Consider the following 17,903-nt stretch of genomic DNA (forward strand, 5'->3'; position numbering starts at 1 on the left):
ATATGAGAATTCCTAAGAGTTACAAGAATGAAATATATTTTTCATTGATTTGTTGTTTTAAACCATTAAGAAGATGGGTAAGCGTGTTAGAGCAGGGTAAACACTCAGGGCACAGAACACACCACTGTTTTCACGCCATTGAGGAAAATCAATCTCACTGACATATTTCCAAAGTTAAAACCCCAAAAGCAGAGCACACTCCTCAGGCCAGAGGGCGTGCAACCCTAAAGGAATGAGACATCATCCTGCTGACCACCGTGGCCCTGCGGCCTTGCAGGGCCTGACTCCAGTCCCTTGGCCAAAATTTACTCCCACAGTTGCTTTTAGAAAGAATCATAAAAATGTCCAAAGCTCCTTTTTTTGTTTAAATTGGCCAAGTGGCACCTATTTGCCTGGAGCACTAAAGCAGACAGTGCGGGAGAGATGGATCGATAGGAGGAAATGGAGAGGCTGGGGCTCCGCACAAAGTTAGGCTGCCGCGCTGACATTATTGATTTTACCTAGTTCAGCTGGCCTTGTAATTAAAATGTAAATTTGAGAAAGAGATTATGTCCTGACAGAAATGGTAGGATTAAGGGGAAGATAAAAGCCCCTCAGTGAAAATTCTGAGAAAGAAATGAGAAAGAAAAAAGAGCCTGATTTCCTCAGCCGTGTGGATTTAGACTGAATCTAACACTTCAGATTCGCCCGTGTTTAATTGGAAAAACAGTGATGGACTATAAACTAGTATTATGAACTGAGCTCATTGCGCACTGTCTGTCTGTCTGGACACTCCAGCCTAGGCTGCTGGCTTAGTTCCCAGGACTCCCGGGGGAGTCTCCATTTGGTGCAGTGATGGAGGCTTCCCATTTTCCATCCCTGCCACAAGTCCTGCCCAAGAGGCCAGTGTCCTTCTTACCCCAGCACCTCCTGGGAATGCTCCAGCATTCTAGGTGTGTCATGTACCCCTGGCCTCAAGTGCCCACCGACCCTTCCTTGGTTCCTGTGGCCCTCAGCCCCATGGTGGCACCGATGGCCAGATTGTGGCTGCTGTAAGTCTACCTGTACACCTTGCCAGCCCACCCAGCCTCTACCATGTTTTCCACTTGATGTCATTTTTTTTTTTTTTGGTTTTTCGAGACAGGGTTTCTCTGTGGCTTTGGAGCCTGTCCTGGAACTAGCTCTTGTAGACCAGGCTGGGGTGACCATGAGTAGATGTGGGTTGTAACTGATGTAAACCTGAGCCACTTACGATTCCCTGTGCAGTCAGTACTTGTGTAGCCTCACAGCAGGTGGCCTGTGGCTGTGTCCAAGCAAGTACTGTTGGGAGATGCTTCAAAGTATTTCTCAATTCAGCCTCCTTTGCTGGGCTCAAATGGCCAGCAGTCACAAGCCATCCAGGTACAGGCAGACACAGGACAGTCTCCAATAGGAGGACTACAGGCTTTGCTCTAGCCCTGTCAGTGTCCACTGGTGGCTGAAAAGGGCTTCACTGTGTGTATCTAGCTCCCAGAGGGGACACAGAGTCAGCATCTGTCTCTCACTGGCACCATCACTGGCCATTCCCAATCCACAGCCCAAAGACATCCTCTCCGAGGATGGTAAGAATCTGTTTTGTTCTCAGTGTTGGTGTGTCACTGCTGGCCCTACTACATGTGACCTGGAGCCACTCAAAGTCCGTGTAAAGTCAGACTTACCACATCTGCGGGAAGGATACAAACGTCAGAATAAAATGCAGAGAACAAAAGTAAAAAAAATGCTGTTGTGACCAAGAGCCCTGGATCAGTGCTGGCTCCCAGGCTCCCCTGAAGAACCCAAGAATCTACCAGCTTAAGAAGAAAAGTGTGGCTTCCAAAGAGGGCAGAAGGACCATGGTCTATAGTTAGGTGCTACTCATACTGCCTGGACTGTGAAGAGTGTCCCTGCCTCACCTGATCTCACAGCCCACTGTTCTAGACTCTGGTGGCCTCAGATGTAGCCACAGCCATACCAGCACCTTGCTAGACCAGGGCCTCATCCAGCTGAGGGTAAAAGAAATAGGGGGCAAAGACCACCCTGGGCACAGGAGGGTGGCCATGTCATCCCATGGTATGCCTGAAGCACTTTTGGGTACCCCAGGTGTTAGGTGTGGCACTTAGCTATGACCACTTTGGGTGAGAGTTTGACCACGTGGTATCTCTACTAGGTGAAAACGTAAGTTGGGAGATGGTGAAATCCATTTCAGGTAGAGATGGGTGCTTGGAGAAGCGTGTGGGTGGAGGAGGCTCATGGGTCATGGGCTTGCAGGCTGAAGAATCCCATGAGAGCATTGCAAGGCTGAGGCCTGGAGAAAGGGTATACACAGCTCAGCAAGGCGCAGGAGAGGCAAGCAGGTATAAGAGGGGCAGTTCAACTGGCAGGGAGCTCTTCATGGGGCGTTACAACACTGGGACTCCTTCCTGCAGAGTGGGCCAGGCCAGAAGATGCTTAGCTAAGGGGTCACCAGTACCCCCTTAGTGTGGGAGGTTCCTCCTGACAGTCACACACTCATTGACCCCTAAGCGCCAGCCTGCCCAGCAGATGGCTCTGGGCAGAGGGCTGGGAAAGTGGAGAGGGGTGAGTCTGCCCAGGTTAATTTGGCATGACGCCCTAATGGGTCATGTCTAAATTCTCTTGCTAAATTCAAATTCTACCCCACAGAAGCCTGGGTACTTGTTTGTCTTTGCTTCCTTTTGACATAAGCGATGCCATAACCGAGGGTGTGACCTGGGTCCTGGATCCCCTTTAAATTTCTCTCTGGAGGGCACAAGCCTAGGACACAGAGTGTGGCTTTTAGAGTTCTTGGAAAAGAGAAAAATCTTAGATGGGGCATTCCTGTCTGTCACAGTGGTGCTGTGTGCAACAAGCTGATTCCTGCTATGGTGTTCAGACAGTGCTGGGTCAGAGGCCTCGTCTGTGACTTCAAAGACACAAAGGGATGTTTTGCATGGTATCTGCCTCCCTTCCACCCTGGTATAGGCCCTATGTAAGCAAAGGCATCCCCATAGACTGCACCCTGTCCCACAGTCAGAGCATCAGATGGCCCGGAAGACCTTGTGTGATGGAAGCCTGCCATGTGCTGGCCCCTGGGGGGCTCGGGGCACAAAAGAAAAACTCCCCAAGTTAAATAAAGCAACAATTACTGATACAACAGCTGTACAAGGGAAGCTGAAGGCTAAGCTCCCTATGTTGATGTCACAACCTAGAGGCATTGTCCAGATGGGGGACTTGTCTTCCCCCGTACCCCTGATGCCCAGTCTTGCCCCTCATTTGCCCACAGCTCACCATATTCAGCCCGGAGGTGGTCAGGGATTCGAGGTTCATAACCTTCTTTCTCTGGGACTTCTACAAAGTCCTGGTCCTCATCCTCGCTGTCCTCCAGGGCTTCTGTCTGTGGATACATCCCAAGCACAAATGAGGTCATCAGCTCTAGACAACAGCAGTTGGCCGTGGACTGTGTGCAGGCGCTGCTTCCCATAGGGTCATCTCTCTAGTTTAGGACTTCACCATCAGATGTGGATGGTCTTTAATCACAATGTCTCTAAGGCTGTTCTTATTCTTAAATCACAGTGCCTTTTCTTAGCTCCTACCTGGAGCCATTCCTTAATCACCAACTCTCTTATGCCTGTTGCAGTGTGCACCGCCGAGCACTTGCACAGCTGCCCCATCCCCAGTAAGCAGGCAGCAGAGCCTCAGTTAATGCTGTGCCAGCCCACCTACAGCTCTGCCATGCCCAAGTAAGCCACCAGGGACACAGGTCATAGTACTAGCTATGGCTCAGACTCCCTGCTCCTCCAATCTCACTGCAGAAACATCCTCTGATGACGTTCTTCCCGCCCTACCTCCCAGTGACCTCATGTTCTTCCAGAACCTTCCACACCCAGGATAGAAACCCAACCTTCCTCCATTGCCCACCTGTCACACCAGGGGGCCAGGCTCAGCTAACCAGGACAAGGAGGTCCATGCCCCTAGGGATGTAATACCCCTCAGATGGTGGTGGCCCCTTGAGCTGTGATGCCCCTGGAATGTGCCCCAAGTTTCAATGCCCTTGCAGCTTCCAAATCTCCAGAGCAATTTACTGGACATGGTGGTGCCCACCTTTAATCTCAGCGCTTGTCTGTGTATGAAATGAAGGGGAATGTACAAGGGCTGAAATAAAGAGAAGACTCAATTGCAGTAAGAATCCATAGAGCCCTAACTGACCATCAGGAGCTCTGCACTGAGTATCCATCAATGTCTGAGAGTGGACTGGGCTGTTGGGAGGCAGAGGCAGGGGATCTCTGTGAGTTAGAGGCCAACCTGATGTATGTAGAAAATTCCTGGACAATAGAGAGACCCTGTGTCAAAATACAAAACAAAACAAAAACCAAACCAATCAACCAAACAAACAAAAGCTCCAGGGTAGAGTTGAGGCAAGGAGGACCCTTGTCAAGTGAATGCCAACTAGTGGGACCCTTATAGGGTTTTAAGAAAAACTTTGAAAAACTTTTTAGAAACCATTTCCAACAGAAACTTTGAATTCACAGATGTTTCCCATGGTCCTGTCTATCTCCTGAAGGGAGAAAGGACATCTAAAGAGTAGCTTCTACTCTTAGGTCAGGAGCCACATGCACTGGAAGCCAAGCCGTGCAAATGACAGCCACCACGGAGGCATCTACAGCAGCACCTGTCTAAGGCCTAGCTCAGCACGCTGCCCGCCCAGGTAGAGCCAAGCTCCACCTTGGGGCTGCTGGAGCCATCAGCAGCCACATCTGGCCGTGCCTGTTGGCCCCATGCCCCAGTCTGGGCGACTGCTGCCCGAGAGAGCATAATCAGATGCAAATGCACTTTGTTTTGGTGCAGCCCACAGTCGTGCATCTGGGAAGCACGGGAGACATTAATCATCGGAAACTGTAATTTTTGTTATCAGTCTAACACTGATCAAAAGGGAAGCCTGTCTCCACCGCTGACCTGTGAAACGTCCCAATTATACTCTTTGGAAATGACAGGGGCACTTAACTCCCGCGCTGAGCAAATGACGACGATCAATCACGTTTGAATAACAATGAGCCACGGACCTGAAAATTATTTTTGTATAGAATCTACCCAGGAATTTATGAAAGGTGGAAAGCAGCCCAAGGTTTTAGGGCATTACGGGCTCAGCTAGTGCAGTGCGTATCAAACACTAAACAGAATTTATGTGTTTTAATTTTCTAAAAGGTAGATGTGGGCTGGGTGCTACAATGCATAACATATAGTGCCAGGTTTTAAATATGGGGGTCATTTTCATAAAATATTATGCTTATTGCTCACACCCTTGAATTTTGCTGGGGACTTTTTATCAAAATTGCATTCCCTAAAAATATTCAACTGCTTAGGTAACTATTAGAATTTTATCTTCTTTCTCCCCAACTAAATCGTTTATTTTTAAGATTAAATTTGAAGCACTGGCTTCTTTCTTGTTCTTAAATTAGTACTGATAAGGCCTCTGGCTGTCTGTTCTTCCACTGTATGCGTTTGCCTTGAAAAGACCCAGGCTTTCTCTGGGGCCACAGAGAGATGCCAGTCATTTCTATACTTGACTCTGCAACTATTCGAAGATGGGGTCCTCACGCTGCAACAACTGGAATCTAGAGATGCCACCACTAATACGTAAGTGAGACTAACATGAAGTCTGAATCCACATTTGGTAAACACCAATAATGCAAATCCTTGGTGCCAAAGTTACCAAGGACAGCAGACAGATGGGCCATACCTGAGGGACGGGAAATTACTCTGATGTGGAAAACCTCAGAGCCCTAGCTGTTGGGACACTCCTGTGACCTGCTCAGGAGTCTGGCCAGGAACATAATGGCCACAAGGGACAGTACCCTGGAAAGGTAACACAGCCCAGAGGGGAGAAGGCCTTCATGGGATAGTCTGGAACCTCAGGTGACCAGCCTCCACTCACTATTTTAGAATCTCAAGAGGTCATGACCACTGTGGTAGTAACCTGCCTCTAAGGTCACATGGGAGGTCAGACAGAAGGCAGCATCCAGAGTGGTCTGGAGAAAACAGCTGAACACCAAGGGTCCTGGGGAAGAGCTCACATCTGGTAAAAAAAAAAAAAAAAGGTGTCAGGACTGGTAATATCTTCAAAATGAGGCCAGACTTTTAAAATGCTCTCAAGAACAATTTACTCTTATCCCAAGTGAGGGCCAAGTTTTCTACTTTGGGGAAACAATATAACACAAACTGCATGAAGCCAGGGGAAAGACCAATCCTTAATGAGATCTGCACATGGGAGCCACACATCAGCACAGGTGATTTTCTGACAGGTGAAACTCTTGGGTGCCTTTGAGGATAGGGTGGTGGTCAGAAACCTTCCAGCCAATCAGATGACTTCTCCCAAGCTGCACCCCCTGGTGGGAGCTACAGATCCCTACAGAGGGCCAATTCAGCCACCCACAGGATAGACACAAGCTTTTACCCACTACTGTTGCCATGGTGGGGGCACTGCTGGTTTTATACAAATTGATTCTCACCCACGGTTAAAAGGATTTAGAAAAATGAGTCGTCATGATCATAATTAAACAAGCAATAAAATGGCTAAAATATACAACGCAATCAGTTTACAGAAGTAGGGTGGTGAGTGCTAATTATTTGCGAAGGAATGGGAAGAGCATCTCAACATCCAGAAAGCCATGGCCGCCAAGCCCACAGCCTAGAGATACAGCTGAGACCATTAAATAAATTTTGTACGATCTAATTAACTTGGTGCGCAATCTCAATTACTTTTCACCCAAGAAATCACTTTTGTTCAGTTTTATGTGTGTCTATTTCCCTTTTAAAAAAAAATGATGTAAGGCCTCGTCAGACAAGTGAGTTCCAAACTGCATTTGTCTTTCAGCGGCTTGATGGCTATGCATTTAAAAACCCATTCTATCTTATAAACTAAAAATTAAACGTGCTCAGCTGTGATGGCCGTCATTGCATCTGCTATTTATATGCTAATGCCCTCCCTGGAAGGCCGTGCAAATTGCCCGGCCAGGCCAATATCTCATGTGCATCTCGGCTGCCAGGGACGCACCTTCAGAGGACAGAGGGTGTAGTGGTGCTCACCACGTGATAACACAGAACAGGCACCTGGTGGTCACTGAGTCAAACCTGCCCAGATGCAGGCAGGGCACTCGAACACATGTTCAAGTCCAAACATTACGCTGGAACAAAACTTCATTTTCTGGAATGACCGTTTCTATAGAGGCCACGTACACACGGGATCTCACAATAGCACTGCAGGACACACAGGGATGGGCATTTCTCCTCCTCCTCTCCCCTGATCTGAAACAGTGTGGAACAGTCCACAGAAACATGCCCTTGAGAATCCAGTATGCTCAACAGCTCCAGTGCCAGGGAGCTTCCTGGAACTGGGGCTCAAGAGCTGAGTCTAGCCTGCTACAAAGCATGAGGCAAAGAGCTTTTAGTGTGCCTAGAATGTGCCTGGAAGTCCATTTCTAAAGCAAGGCTAAGACTAGAAATCTCTGCTGGATCCAAACAAGCAGCTAGTCAATCAAATTGAGGCCTGGGAGCCTAGGTGGACACAGGCCAGGTGCTCTGGGTTTACAGTGCTCCTAATGAGTATTCTCAAACCAGCTTCTCTGGGAACCCACATACACATGCTCCCAATGACAAGGTTGTGTGAGTGGTGCAGAGGCAGGGAGAGTTATCATGAATGAGGTTATGCGAACTCCACACATTAACATCCAATGAAGTGTGAAATCACTAATCATTCTTCCCAGGAGTGTGCAGAGAAAGCCAACCACACAGGGGAGGAGTGTGTCCTCATAGCTAACACTTGCCAGGATTGGAACAGGGCCCTCCCTGTGCCTTGGCTGCCATCTCAGGTGAAAGCAGGTGGCCAGCCTCTGAGAACTTGAGGCCATGCTATGCTGTGTGGCCTGTCCCAAAGGTGCGGATGCCATAGTCATCAGACAGCCTTTCCACTCTGCATCTGGGACTTCAGGAGGGGCCAAGATCAAACAAGTTCCTCCAGACTGCTTTCTCATCTGTGAAATGGAGGAAATACTCCTGGAGCTAAAGAAACAACATATGAGAAGGTACTGAGAGCTAGTTCATTCTGGAAAGACAAATGATTGGGCTGGACACTAGAGCTAAGACCAGATCCATGCAGTAGGGCGTGGGAGAGTATAGGCTGGTGAACAGGCTGCGGAACTGTTTTCTCCCACCCCTGTGAGCATAAGAACTTATGCTCAAAGCCCTCCCCACTCCCTGCTGCTGGGTGCGTGCCTGGCCTTCAGGGTGATGGAGGGAGCACGGCATCGGGAAGGCTGTTTACGGGCCCTGCTGCTGCACAAGGTCCCGCAAAGGCTGATTTAGTTTCCCTGCTTTCCCCGGGTGTGCCTGACGGTTCAACATTTCATTCCCCGGGTTTTCTGCCTCTGTCCTTTTCACCTACAAGAAGCAAATCCTGCACAGCCTAGGGAGCTTTCTTAACACTCAGCAGGAGAGGAGCTGGGCTTGGGTGTGCTCCCGACATAGCACCCATGGGCCTGGTAAGGAGGCTGGCTGATCTGAAAGGCAGGCTGCCCAGCACCCAACACAGAAAGCGAGCAAGGCTGCACAGCATGAACCAAACAGATTTGATTTCCATTGCTGTGAGAGGGCGAAGATGAGTCCGTGGTTCCATGAGGGTGGCTGCTGCCACACGGCCCATAAGACTGGTGTGCACAAAGACACATTTATAACCACAGGAACAGGTAGACCAACAGTCCAGGAAGGAAAGAGCAGCTGCTGATAAGTCAGATGTACTGATGTCTGCAATCACCGCTCTGACCACCAGCTGGTGGGAATTCGTATTTTGTTAATTACATAACACAAACTAACCATGATCAGAGCTCCATAATGAAAAGGCAGGCAATTTAAAAGTTTTCAAAGGATTTTTATCAGTTTAAATAATGAGGCCGCCATGGGTTATTACAGCTCTTCTGTAACAGAGCAGGTGGAAACTAACTCCACCAAATGGCCCTCCACATTGATCGGGTCAAGATTTATCCCCAGTCTGCCACCAAACTGAGCTCAAGAGCACACACTCTGTAAAGCAAATGCTTAGACATGTTTAAACTGGTTTAAGTATTTCTGAAGATAGACCATCTATGTCAAAAGGAAAGCAATACTGTGCAGAAACCAATGGCAACATTCAAATGGGAACTGGGGCTGGACTCCAAGATGCCAGGGAGGAAAGGGGACTACCCCGCACAGCCTGCATCAACCCAGCCTTCCAAAGACAGCCTGGACCTGTCCAAATCTGGGCTGCTGTTTATGACCAGTAGCACACTGTATTTGTTTCAATCTCACACATTTGTTAGAAGTTCTTAAATGTTTAAATCATGCATTATTGAATTAGTGTTCCCTGCTCAGCCTGTTCTACATGAGGAGTTAACGATGCCAATCCCGTGCTAAATGGGGAAACACTAGGAAATGATTTAAACCCTCCGTAAATTTTATTTGGAAATTAGTGAACACCTCATCATGATTTCTAATTAAAACAGCTCTAATTAACATAGACATTCATTAGCCCTCTCTCCCTGCCCCTCCCCCACAAGACACTGTGGTGCAGCAGCCTTGCAAGGAGCTGCCCACCAGCTGCAGGAAGGGCGGGCGATGTGTAGATAGGTAGTCGCTGTATCTATTCTGGGAAGCAGTGCTCACCTGAGCCTGGGCGCTGCCACTCACAGTCCGGGAGCCGCCAATCACTTCATCTACAAGCAGCGCCTCACTCGCTCTCCAGCTGCGGCAAGCGAAATCTCCAAGGATTTCAGAGCAGTGCCTTTCGTTAAAATCAGTTTGCAGAGACAGGTCTAGGAAGTGTCCATTAACTGAGAGCAGAGCACAGCACTACCTGCCTTCCCTCTGAAGGTAGGGCACCCTCAGTCCACAGGCTGCCACCTCACTGGGCCCAGGCAGCCCGACGAACCCACAGACGGTCTAGGTTAGTGTGCTGACCTGTGTGACCAGAGGAGTCAGAGGATCCCAAAACGCCCTGAAGGGCCTGTCTTCACAACAGATCCTACAGGCACAGGTGAAAGTAGTCAGGCTTCAGCTGTGACGGTCACCATCTGCCTGCTGAGATGCACAAGGATGCATGTACTAATCTGGGTAAGATCAGGCTAGGAGTCACAGGGTACAAGGGATAGTGGAAACAGTACAAGCCCTGGGCGTCACATCAACCCAAGACTGGCCACCATGTACCACAGGAAGACCGTCCTTGGAATGTTAAAAGTGCTGGGTCTCAGACTTCTGGGGCCCACGTCCCCTTACACCAAAGGCAGATCTACAACAGGAAGCTAGGACAGCAGATGCTTTAGGACAGCTAGTGGGAGTCAGGGCAAGCCACTCAGTCTTTCTTGGTGTAGTACCAGGGATTGAGCCTAGAGCCTCAAACACGCTAGGCAGCATGCTACCACTGAGTTAAATCCCCAGGTCTTTTTCTATTTTGAAACAAGGGCTCACTAAGCTGCCTAGGCAGCCCTATAAATCACTCTGTAGCCCAAGCTGGTCTTAAAGTTATGATCCTCCTGCCTCAGCCTTTCAAGTAATTTGGACCACACTGTTTCACCACCAGGCCCAGCTTCCTCTGAGTTGTGTTGAGTGCATGGCCTTTACTATTCAGGTAACAGAGACATGGGTACAAGCCACATAGGAAAAATGGTGCTTCTTGCCTGGGCTCTGCGGATGGAAGTTGCAGCACCCACTGCTGGCCAAACTAAATATAGAGCTCTGACCCAGGAGGCTGCATGTCTTCACTACCCACAAAGGTATCAAGAGTGTCCTGTAGGATGAAGAAAGTATGGAATATATACATATTAGAGTATTACTCAGCAGTAAAAAACAAGGACTTCTTGAATTTTGCATGCAAATGGACGGAAATAGAAAACACTATCCTGAGTGAGGTAAGCCAGACCCAAAAAGAGGAACATGGGATGTACTCACTCATATTTGGTTTCTAGCCATAAACAAAGGACATTGAGCCTATAATTCGTGATCCTAGAGAAGCTAAATAAGAAGGTGAACCCAAAGAAAAACATATAGTCATCCTCCTGGATATTAACCTTCATCAGGCGATGAAAGGAGACAGAGACAGAGACCCATATTGGAGCACCGGACTACAACCCCAAGGTCCAAATCAGGAGCAGAAGGAGAGAGAGCACGAACAAGGAACTCAGGACCACGAGGGGTACACCCACACACTGAGACAATGGGGATGTTCTTTTGGGAACTCACCAAGGCCAGCTGGACTGGGTCTGAGAAAGCCTGGGATAAAACCGGACTCGCCGAAAATACCAGACAATGAGGACTTCTGAGAAGTCAAGAACAATGGCACTGGGTTTTGATCCTACTGCACGTACTGGCTTTGTGGGAACCTAGGCTGTTTGGATGTTCACCTTACTAGACCTGGAAGGAGGTGGGAGGTCCTTGGACTCCCCACAGGGCAGGGAACCTGGTCTGCTCTTCGGGCTGATGAGAGAGGGGGAGTTGACTGGAGGAGGGGAGGGATATGGGAGGCAGTGGCGGGGAAGAGACAGAAATCTTTAATAAATAAATAAATAAAATAATAATAATAATAATAAAAAGAGTGTCCTGTAGGCCAGAGGAAGACTGCCCAGGTCTCCTCCAGCAGTCGGTCACTCAGCACTCAGGAAATATGGAGCCAAGAGACATGGCTAAGACAACAGTGCCCAACAACACCCAGTTCTGTCAACCCAACAAAGCTTCAGGCCAAGGAGAACAGCCACACTGCTAAGACCCTCAGGGCTTAGAGTCCTGCCAGCCCCAGCACTGCTGCTGGTCCCAGTAAGGTAGTGCAAGCTAGTAATACTTAGGCCCTTGAAAACCCCTTCTGTGCTACCCAAGAGCATTCAAAGTTCTATGGCCAGTCCCTGGAACATCAGCTACCCAAGGATGTCCCTGCACTGCCAAGGCCCATCAGCAAGGTGACTGTCCACATAGTGTAGTAATTAGTTTGACTGAGATCTTCAGGGAGGGACTGGGGTACACAGCAGAACAGTGAGGTGGCCTTCCACCTCGCAGTCTTGGCCAAGCCTGGAGCCTGAGATTTTGGACACTGAGTGTAGAGATGAACGCCTCCTGACTGCTACAGTGAGGGCTGGAGAAACGCTCTCTGCTGTAGACATACATTGCTCAAGATTCATAAATCTGACTTGATAAGTGACACAACCAAATGCAACTCTCACGAGATGGTAACCCACATACCAAAGCCGCCAGACACACTCGGGCGGCACAGTACTTCCATCATTGCCATGATCGCAACGGCTGGCCGGCTGAAGGAGAAGCAAGGTCGCCCTCTGCTGGCCCACATCACACATACCCTCAGCAAAGCTGGGACCAGCCGGCAGCTGCAGAATAGTCAGGAGCTCCCTCCTACCCCATCTGGTCCCAGCACTTCCTCTACTGTCCTTTCAGCAGCCACAAGGGGTCAAAAGGGTCTCTAAACGTTAGGCGAGCGTCCTCTTGGCTTTAGGCTGGAGCAGTGGATGGCTTCAAAATTGAGCTTTTCCTCAGTAAAGGCAGCGTTGTTTCCACCTCAAAGCTAGCTTCCAAAACAGAATTTACAAGTCAGACTGACCAGGTTAGCTAACCTCTAAGGCAGTGGTTCTCAACCCTCCTAATGCTGCGACCCTTCAATACACTTCCTCATGTTGTGCTGACCCCCAACCATAAAATTATTTTGTTATTACTTTATAGCTATAATTTTGCTGCTGTTATGAATCATAATGTAAACACCTGATATGCAAGATATCTGACCCTGTGAAAGGGTTGTGACCCACAGGTTGAGAAACACTGCTCTAAGGCTATGTTCAGAGACCAGACTAAGGGTCAAGGTTTCAAACAATTCCATGGGGATGGGGCAGCTCTAACGTCTATTTTCTCTGTTTGGGAACCAGTTGGGAAGAGTCACTGAGATGTTCCAGCCGGGGAAGGGCACTTGCCAAGGACCTGGCTCTTGTCTGTGGACCTACATGCTACAAGGAGAGACCTGACTGCCACAGATAAACGTAAACCGTTTTCATTAGAAGCAGCCGAGAGAAAGATGCGTGATGACTGTCCGCTGGGAGCTGGGAGAACAAGTGACAGAGAGAGTTTGGACTGTGACAGTTTTCTGTCTTCCAACCAAAATCTCAGGACCCATCTACCCAAGTGCAGCAGCCCTCTCCCCACTCTGTGGTGACTTGTGAAGAACCCCAGGTCCATGAAGCCCTCAGGCCCAGGATCTCCATTCCCACTCCAAGGGCAGCACCTCTTCCAGGCACAGCAACACTGCCAGTGTGTCTGGCATGGATGGCCTCTGTGGCTCCTAAGCCACTACAGGACTGAATCCTTACCCACTACCAGGCACCCTGAACACACGCCCCACACCTCTCTCTGGCCCTTTCTGGGACTCCCATCTCTCTGGTCCCATCCAGAGAACCCATGTACCCCTGTTCTATTTCTTTTTTCTTTTTTCTTTTTTTTTGATTTTTCAAGACAGGGTTTCTCCGTAGATTTGGGGTTCCTGTCCTGGAATTAGCTCTTGTAGACCAGGCTGGCCTCGAACTCACAGAGATCTGCCTGCCTCTGCCTCCCGAGTGCTGGGATTAAAGGTGTGCGCCACCACCGCCCGGCTCCCCTGCTCTATTTCAACACCAGATCCTCACTCAGGGAGATACAGCACCTTGTCAGCCCCCCAAATCTCAAAAGTACCCTGTTTTTGCCTACAAAGAACCTAGCCTATCCAAGTTTGAGGCCACATGCAATCCAACAGACAGGTGGTCTTCAGGTCCCCATCCCAAAGGGCACAGTAGCCATGCTCACCTGACTGCACCAGAGCATTCTGAGGGTTTCATTCTGTCTGCCTGCCCAGAGACAGGATTCCCTATTAGATAGCAACTCCACAGAAGCCCCGACTTAACAAACACTGAGCCAGGGCCCGGCCTAGTTCTTCGGGCTCTCAGGAGGAGCCCTTGAAGCATGGGTTTTCAGTACTTTGTAAGTATCCTTGGCTATAACACAGGGTGAACAGACCCTAACAACAGGAATGCGGCCACCATGAACTTACTCCACAGAGACTTATCTGGGACTCCCACCATAAGAACTCAGTAAGGAAAAGCCCAGAATCTTCTGAAGCTGGTGACGCCTGCCCGCTCAAATGGCTGAGTGCAGACTCCTGGGACCTCTCAGCCTCAGCTGCGTGAACTCACCCTACTCCTCGGCTCTCTCTCAGGCTTGATGCTCAGTTCCTCACACTTCTTCAGAGCAAGCTCCAATTTCATTTTCAGGTCTATGGCCTGCTTTAAGTGTTCGCTGTAGATCCCTGCACGGGTAAACCGCTGTAAAACAAAGCATGACTCGCAAAGTTCCCAGCCCATCCCCAGAGAGCCTAGTCTGGCCAGGAGACCCATGGCCTAGCCCCTTCTAGGAAGGGACAAAGTTCTAGGGAGAGGGGAAATGCTCATTCCCCACCCAGGTGAGTGTTCCCGCCTTCCACATCCTTGCTTTGCCTGGTCTTGGAACCCAAGTTCACTGCTGAAGACCAGGTACTGAGCCTCACCTGGACCCAGGAGCACACAGTTGGCAGAAACTTGTTCTGGATGAGTTTGAGCGAATCTCTAGCAGCATGGAGGACAGCAAGGTTGTCTTCATTCTCTTGCACCTTCAGACCATCTAAAACAAGGCAAAGCAAGTCACAGAGGGATGCTAAGGCCAGTCATGTAGCAGAAGCCATGAAACCCACTGGAAATGTGACTCCAAGCATGTTCCAGACACTGGTCAACTCTGAGAGAGAAACATACCATGTGGAAAAACTCTGGGACAGTATCAACCATTCTGGCTCTGCACTGAGGCTGCCCTTCACACAGTTCCACTGCTCCAGCCCTGGATTCCCAGCCAGAGGGCTAGACTGCTCAGTCACCTTCTCTTTCCTCTTCTCTCAGGACTGCCTCCACTTCTGGGTCCCAGGGTCTCAGTGACCCCTGCCATTCTGCCTTTTCTTGACAGGGTCTTCATTTCCTTCACAACACCTGCTAGGCAGGCCTTCAGAAAGGACCTCACTAGCACTTGTATGCTTCCAAGGCAAGGAGCAGTACAGCAGCAATATCAACCTGGAGCTGTGGATCCTGAAGAGCACCAGTCCCTCCCAACAATATCCCACAAGGTGAACAGATGGCACCTGTGAGGACATCTTGTCCAACCAAGATCAAGAGATGGACAAGTAAGCCCTCTGTGCCCACATGGCTGGAATGCTAAGGCCAGGTACAACTCTGCCACATCCCTCATCATTGTAAACACAGCCAGAAATCATACTTTGATCACATTTTCCTCCTAGGAAGGTGCCCCTGGTGGGCCTTCAGGTAGATGCCCATACATCTGCCATGGAGTCTGTATCCCTGCTCATAACCTTATTAGTATAGGACTATAATGACTGAGAATTCCATGGTGGCAGAAACTCAGAGAAGAGTTACACAGGAAAGACTAACCAGATGGAGGTCCCTCTATCCCTCATAGCCCAACCCAAGGAACTGCAGTTCTACCTTGAGACAATCCAGTGCCAGTGAGGGAGCTGCAAACCTTGCTAGGCCAGGGCAGTGCATGCAGGCACTGCACACCCCCAGCAGTCAGTTACCTGAGGGGAGTTCCACATCCAGTGTGTACTTGTGAGATCCTAGCCCATGGCTCCTCAGGAACTCCTCCGGGTCACTGTGCTCATCCTCATCCCTGGAGAGGTCTTGTGTGGCTGTTAGGGCCAGTGCCTTCAGACCAACAGCAGATCTTACATGGTATGCAGAGTCAACCAGGTCCTTGCTACAGCATGGCTGCTCTTCATTCTGAGATAAAGGGAGACCAGACTCACGAGAAGTTGCCAGGTCTGGGCTCAAGACACAAGGAACATGGCCCTCTGTTATGCCAGATGCCTCAGCAAAGAATTTATCCTCTGGGTATGGGCCAAAGTCCAAGGGCACGAGCAGTTTAAAGCAGTTCTCCACTTCTGTCAGGCTGTATCCAATTTCATCAGACATTTCTGCAGACATGGAAACACTTGCTTACTCTGTCATCTCGAGCCAGAGAGCAACAGATGTCTATAACTGCTCCCCAGTGAAAGTGAAGATCACAGTGCCGCCAAGGAAAGCCAATGCACTGGTGCAGAAATCAGAACACTTCCAACCATTTATTAAACTATTAATGTAAACAGCTCAGTCTCTGGAGCACACCTCTGATCACGGTTGTGTGGCAGTTCACAGGGGCCTATGTGACCCACTCCCACAGACCAGCCTTCCACTCAGAATGGTGGTCCCAGAGAGGTCATCACCACTACACACTTTACCGGGTGCCCCCTCTTGGAGCCCTCTGGGCCATCCACAGCACAGCTGTCTCCCCATAGCCTTCCCCAAGGCCTGGGTTTTCACAGGACAGGTGTATGTGAGAGGCTCTGGACACAGAAAGAACCTAAGACCTGCTCTCGAGAACAGGCTGACTCCCAGGAAGGATGAGGATCTGGGGAACGGAACTCGCAAGAACAGATGCTAGACATGAGAAGAAACAGCAAGAAGGCCTCTACAGAGTGTGGACTCCTTCCTGAAGTCACAGCTATGTCCAGCTCCTCTGTTCAGAGAGTCTTACGCTAAATAGTTACAGGGAGACCAAATCACCAGGAGACACATGCACTACAGGCAGCCTGTGACGGTTCAACACCATCCTGAACCATTCTGTCTTGCAAAACTGCCTGCATGGTCTCAGGCTAGATTAAAGAACAACTAGGGAACAAGCACAAGGGACCACAGGGGGCAGTTTCAAGGGCTTAGCCTAGGAACTTACCTTCCATTTCTCTCTTAGCCCGTTCAGCACTTTCTTTGTGGATTTTATCCAAGTGCTTCTGTTTCTCTTCTTCTCGCTTTCTTTCTGCCAAAGACCTAGCATTGACATCCCGAAAATCCACCTGAGAAATTGAAAAGGAAGTTTAGGATTACCTACAACAAACACAAACACAAAGTACAAAAAGACACAGTGCCATCAACACAAGGCCACAACTTGATGGTTCCTAATCTACAACATTTCAAACAAGGCTGCCTCATCCTGCCACATCTTCTACATCCAATGCCAAGTTCAACACTGTTGGGAAGCAGAATGCTCCTCTAACTGCAGGCCAGGGGTTATCAGCTAGGCCCAGAACATACACACCACCCAGTAGTGAACTCCAATGGTGTGGGATGTCCTTCTGTATATGTGTTGCTTTTATTGGTTGAAGAATAAAGCTGTTTTGGCCAATGGCTTAGCAGAGCAAAGTCAGGCAGGCAGGAAGTCCGAAGAGAGATATATGGAGAGAGTAGGTGGAGTCAATGGATGCCGTACAGCTGCCAAAGGAGACAGATGCTGGAACCTTACCCAGTAAGCCGCAGCCTCGTGGCAATACACAGAATAATAGAAATGGGTTAATTTAGCTAGCTAGGAATACATCTAAGCTATTGTCCAAGCAGTGCTGTAATTAACATAGTTTCTGTGTGATTATTTGGGTCTGAGCAGTCGGGAAACATAAGAGCAGTCTACGCCTACACTCCAGAGAGTAGGTGACACCCATACAAGAACCAGAACCATGTAGGAAGGTCCAGTCATTCGCTTGTGCTGCTGACAGGGGCATGACAGAATCTGGGCAGTGACAGGAGGGTGGAAGGCAGAACAGAACCTGGTGTCTTACTAAGCCCAGCACTAGTCAGAGCTCATGGCAAGAACTAAGCATGGCTTACTGGCAAGAATAGGGTATGTCCCAGAAAGGGGAGTCCATCCTAAAGCAGAGGCATCTAGGAGTATGATTCGTCAGGCTTAGCTCCACTCTCAGGCAGGTGTTAGGTGCAGTTTTCTTCCCCAAAGCTGTTCTGACC

General features: G+C 49.3%; 1 protein-coding gene across 1 annotated transcript in view; it reads right to left on the bottom strand.

The window, feature by feature from the left end:
• Positions 1 to 17,903, bottom strand: part of Uvssa (UV stimulated scaffold protein A) — a 38,949-nt gene that overhangs the window by 13,697 nt on the left and 7,349 nt on the right. The window contains exons 4-8 of the mRNA XM_075943983.1: positions 16,843 to 16,963; positions 15,653 to 16,048; positions 14,582 to 14,694; positions 14,232 to 14,360; positions 3,283 to 3,388 (exon numbers count right to left, since the gene is read on the bottom strand). Coding sequence (XP_075800098.1) covers positions 3,283 to 3,388; positions 14,232 to 14,360; positions 14,582 to 14,694; positions 15,653 to 16,048; positions 16,843 to 16,963 — 865 coding nt within the window. The remainder of the gene's footprint in view (positions 1 to 3,282; positions 3,389 to 14,231; positions 14,361 to 14,581; positions 14,695 to 15,652; positions 16,049 to 16,842; positions 16,964 to 17,903) is intronic.

This window comes from Microtus pennsylvanicus, chromosome 12 (genome assembly GCF_037038515.1).
Source record: "Microtus pennsylvanicus isolate mMicPen1 chromosome 12, mMicPen1.hap1, whole genome shotgun sequence".
Classification (NCBI taxonomy): domain Eukaryota; kingdom Metazoa; phylum Chordata; class Mammalia; order Rodentia; family Cricetidae; genus Microtus; species Microtus pennsylvanicus.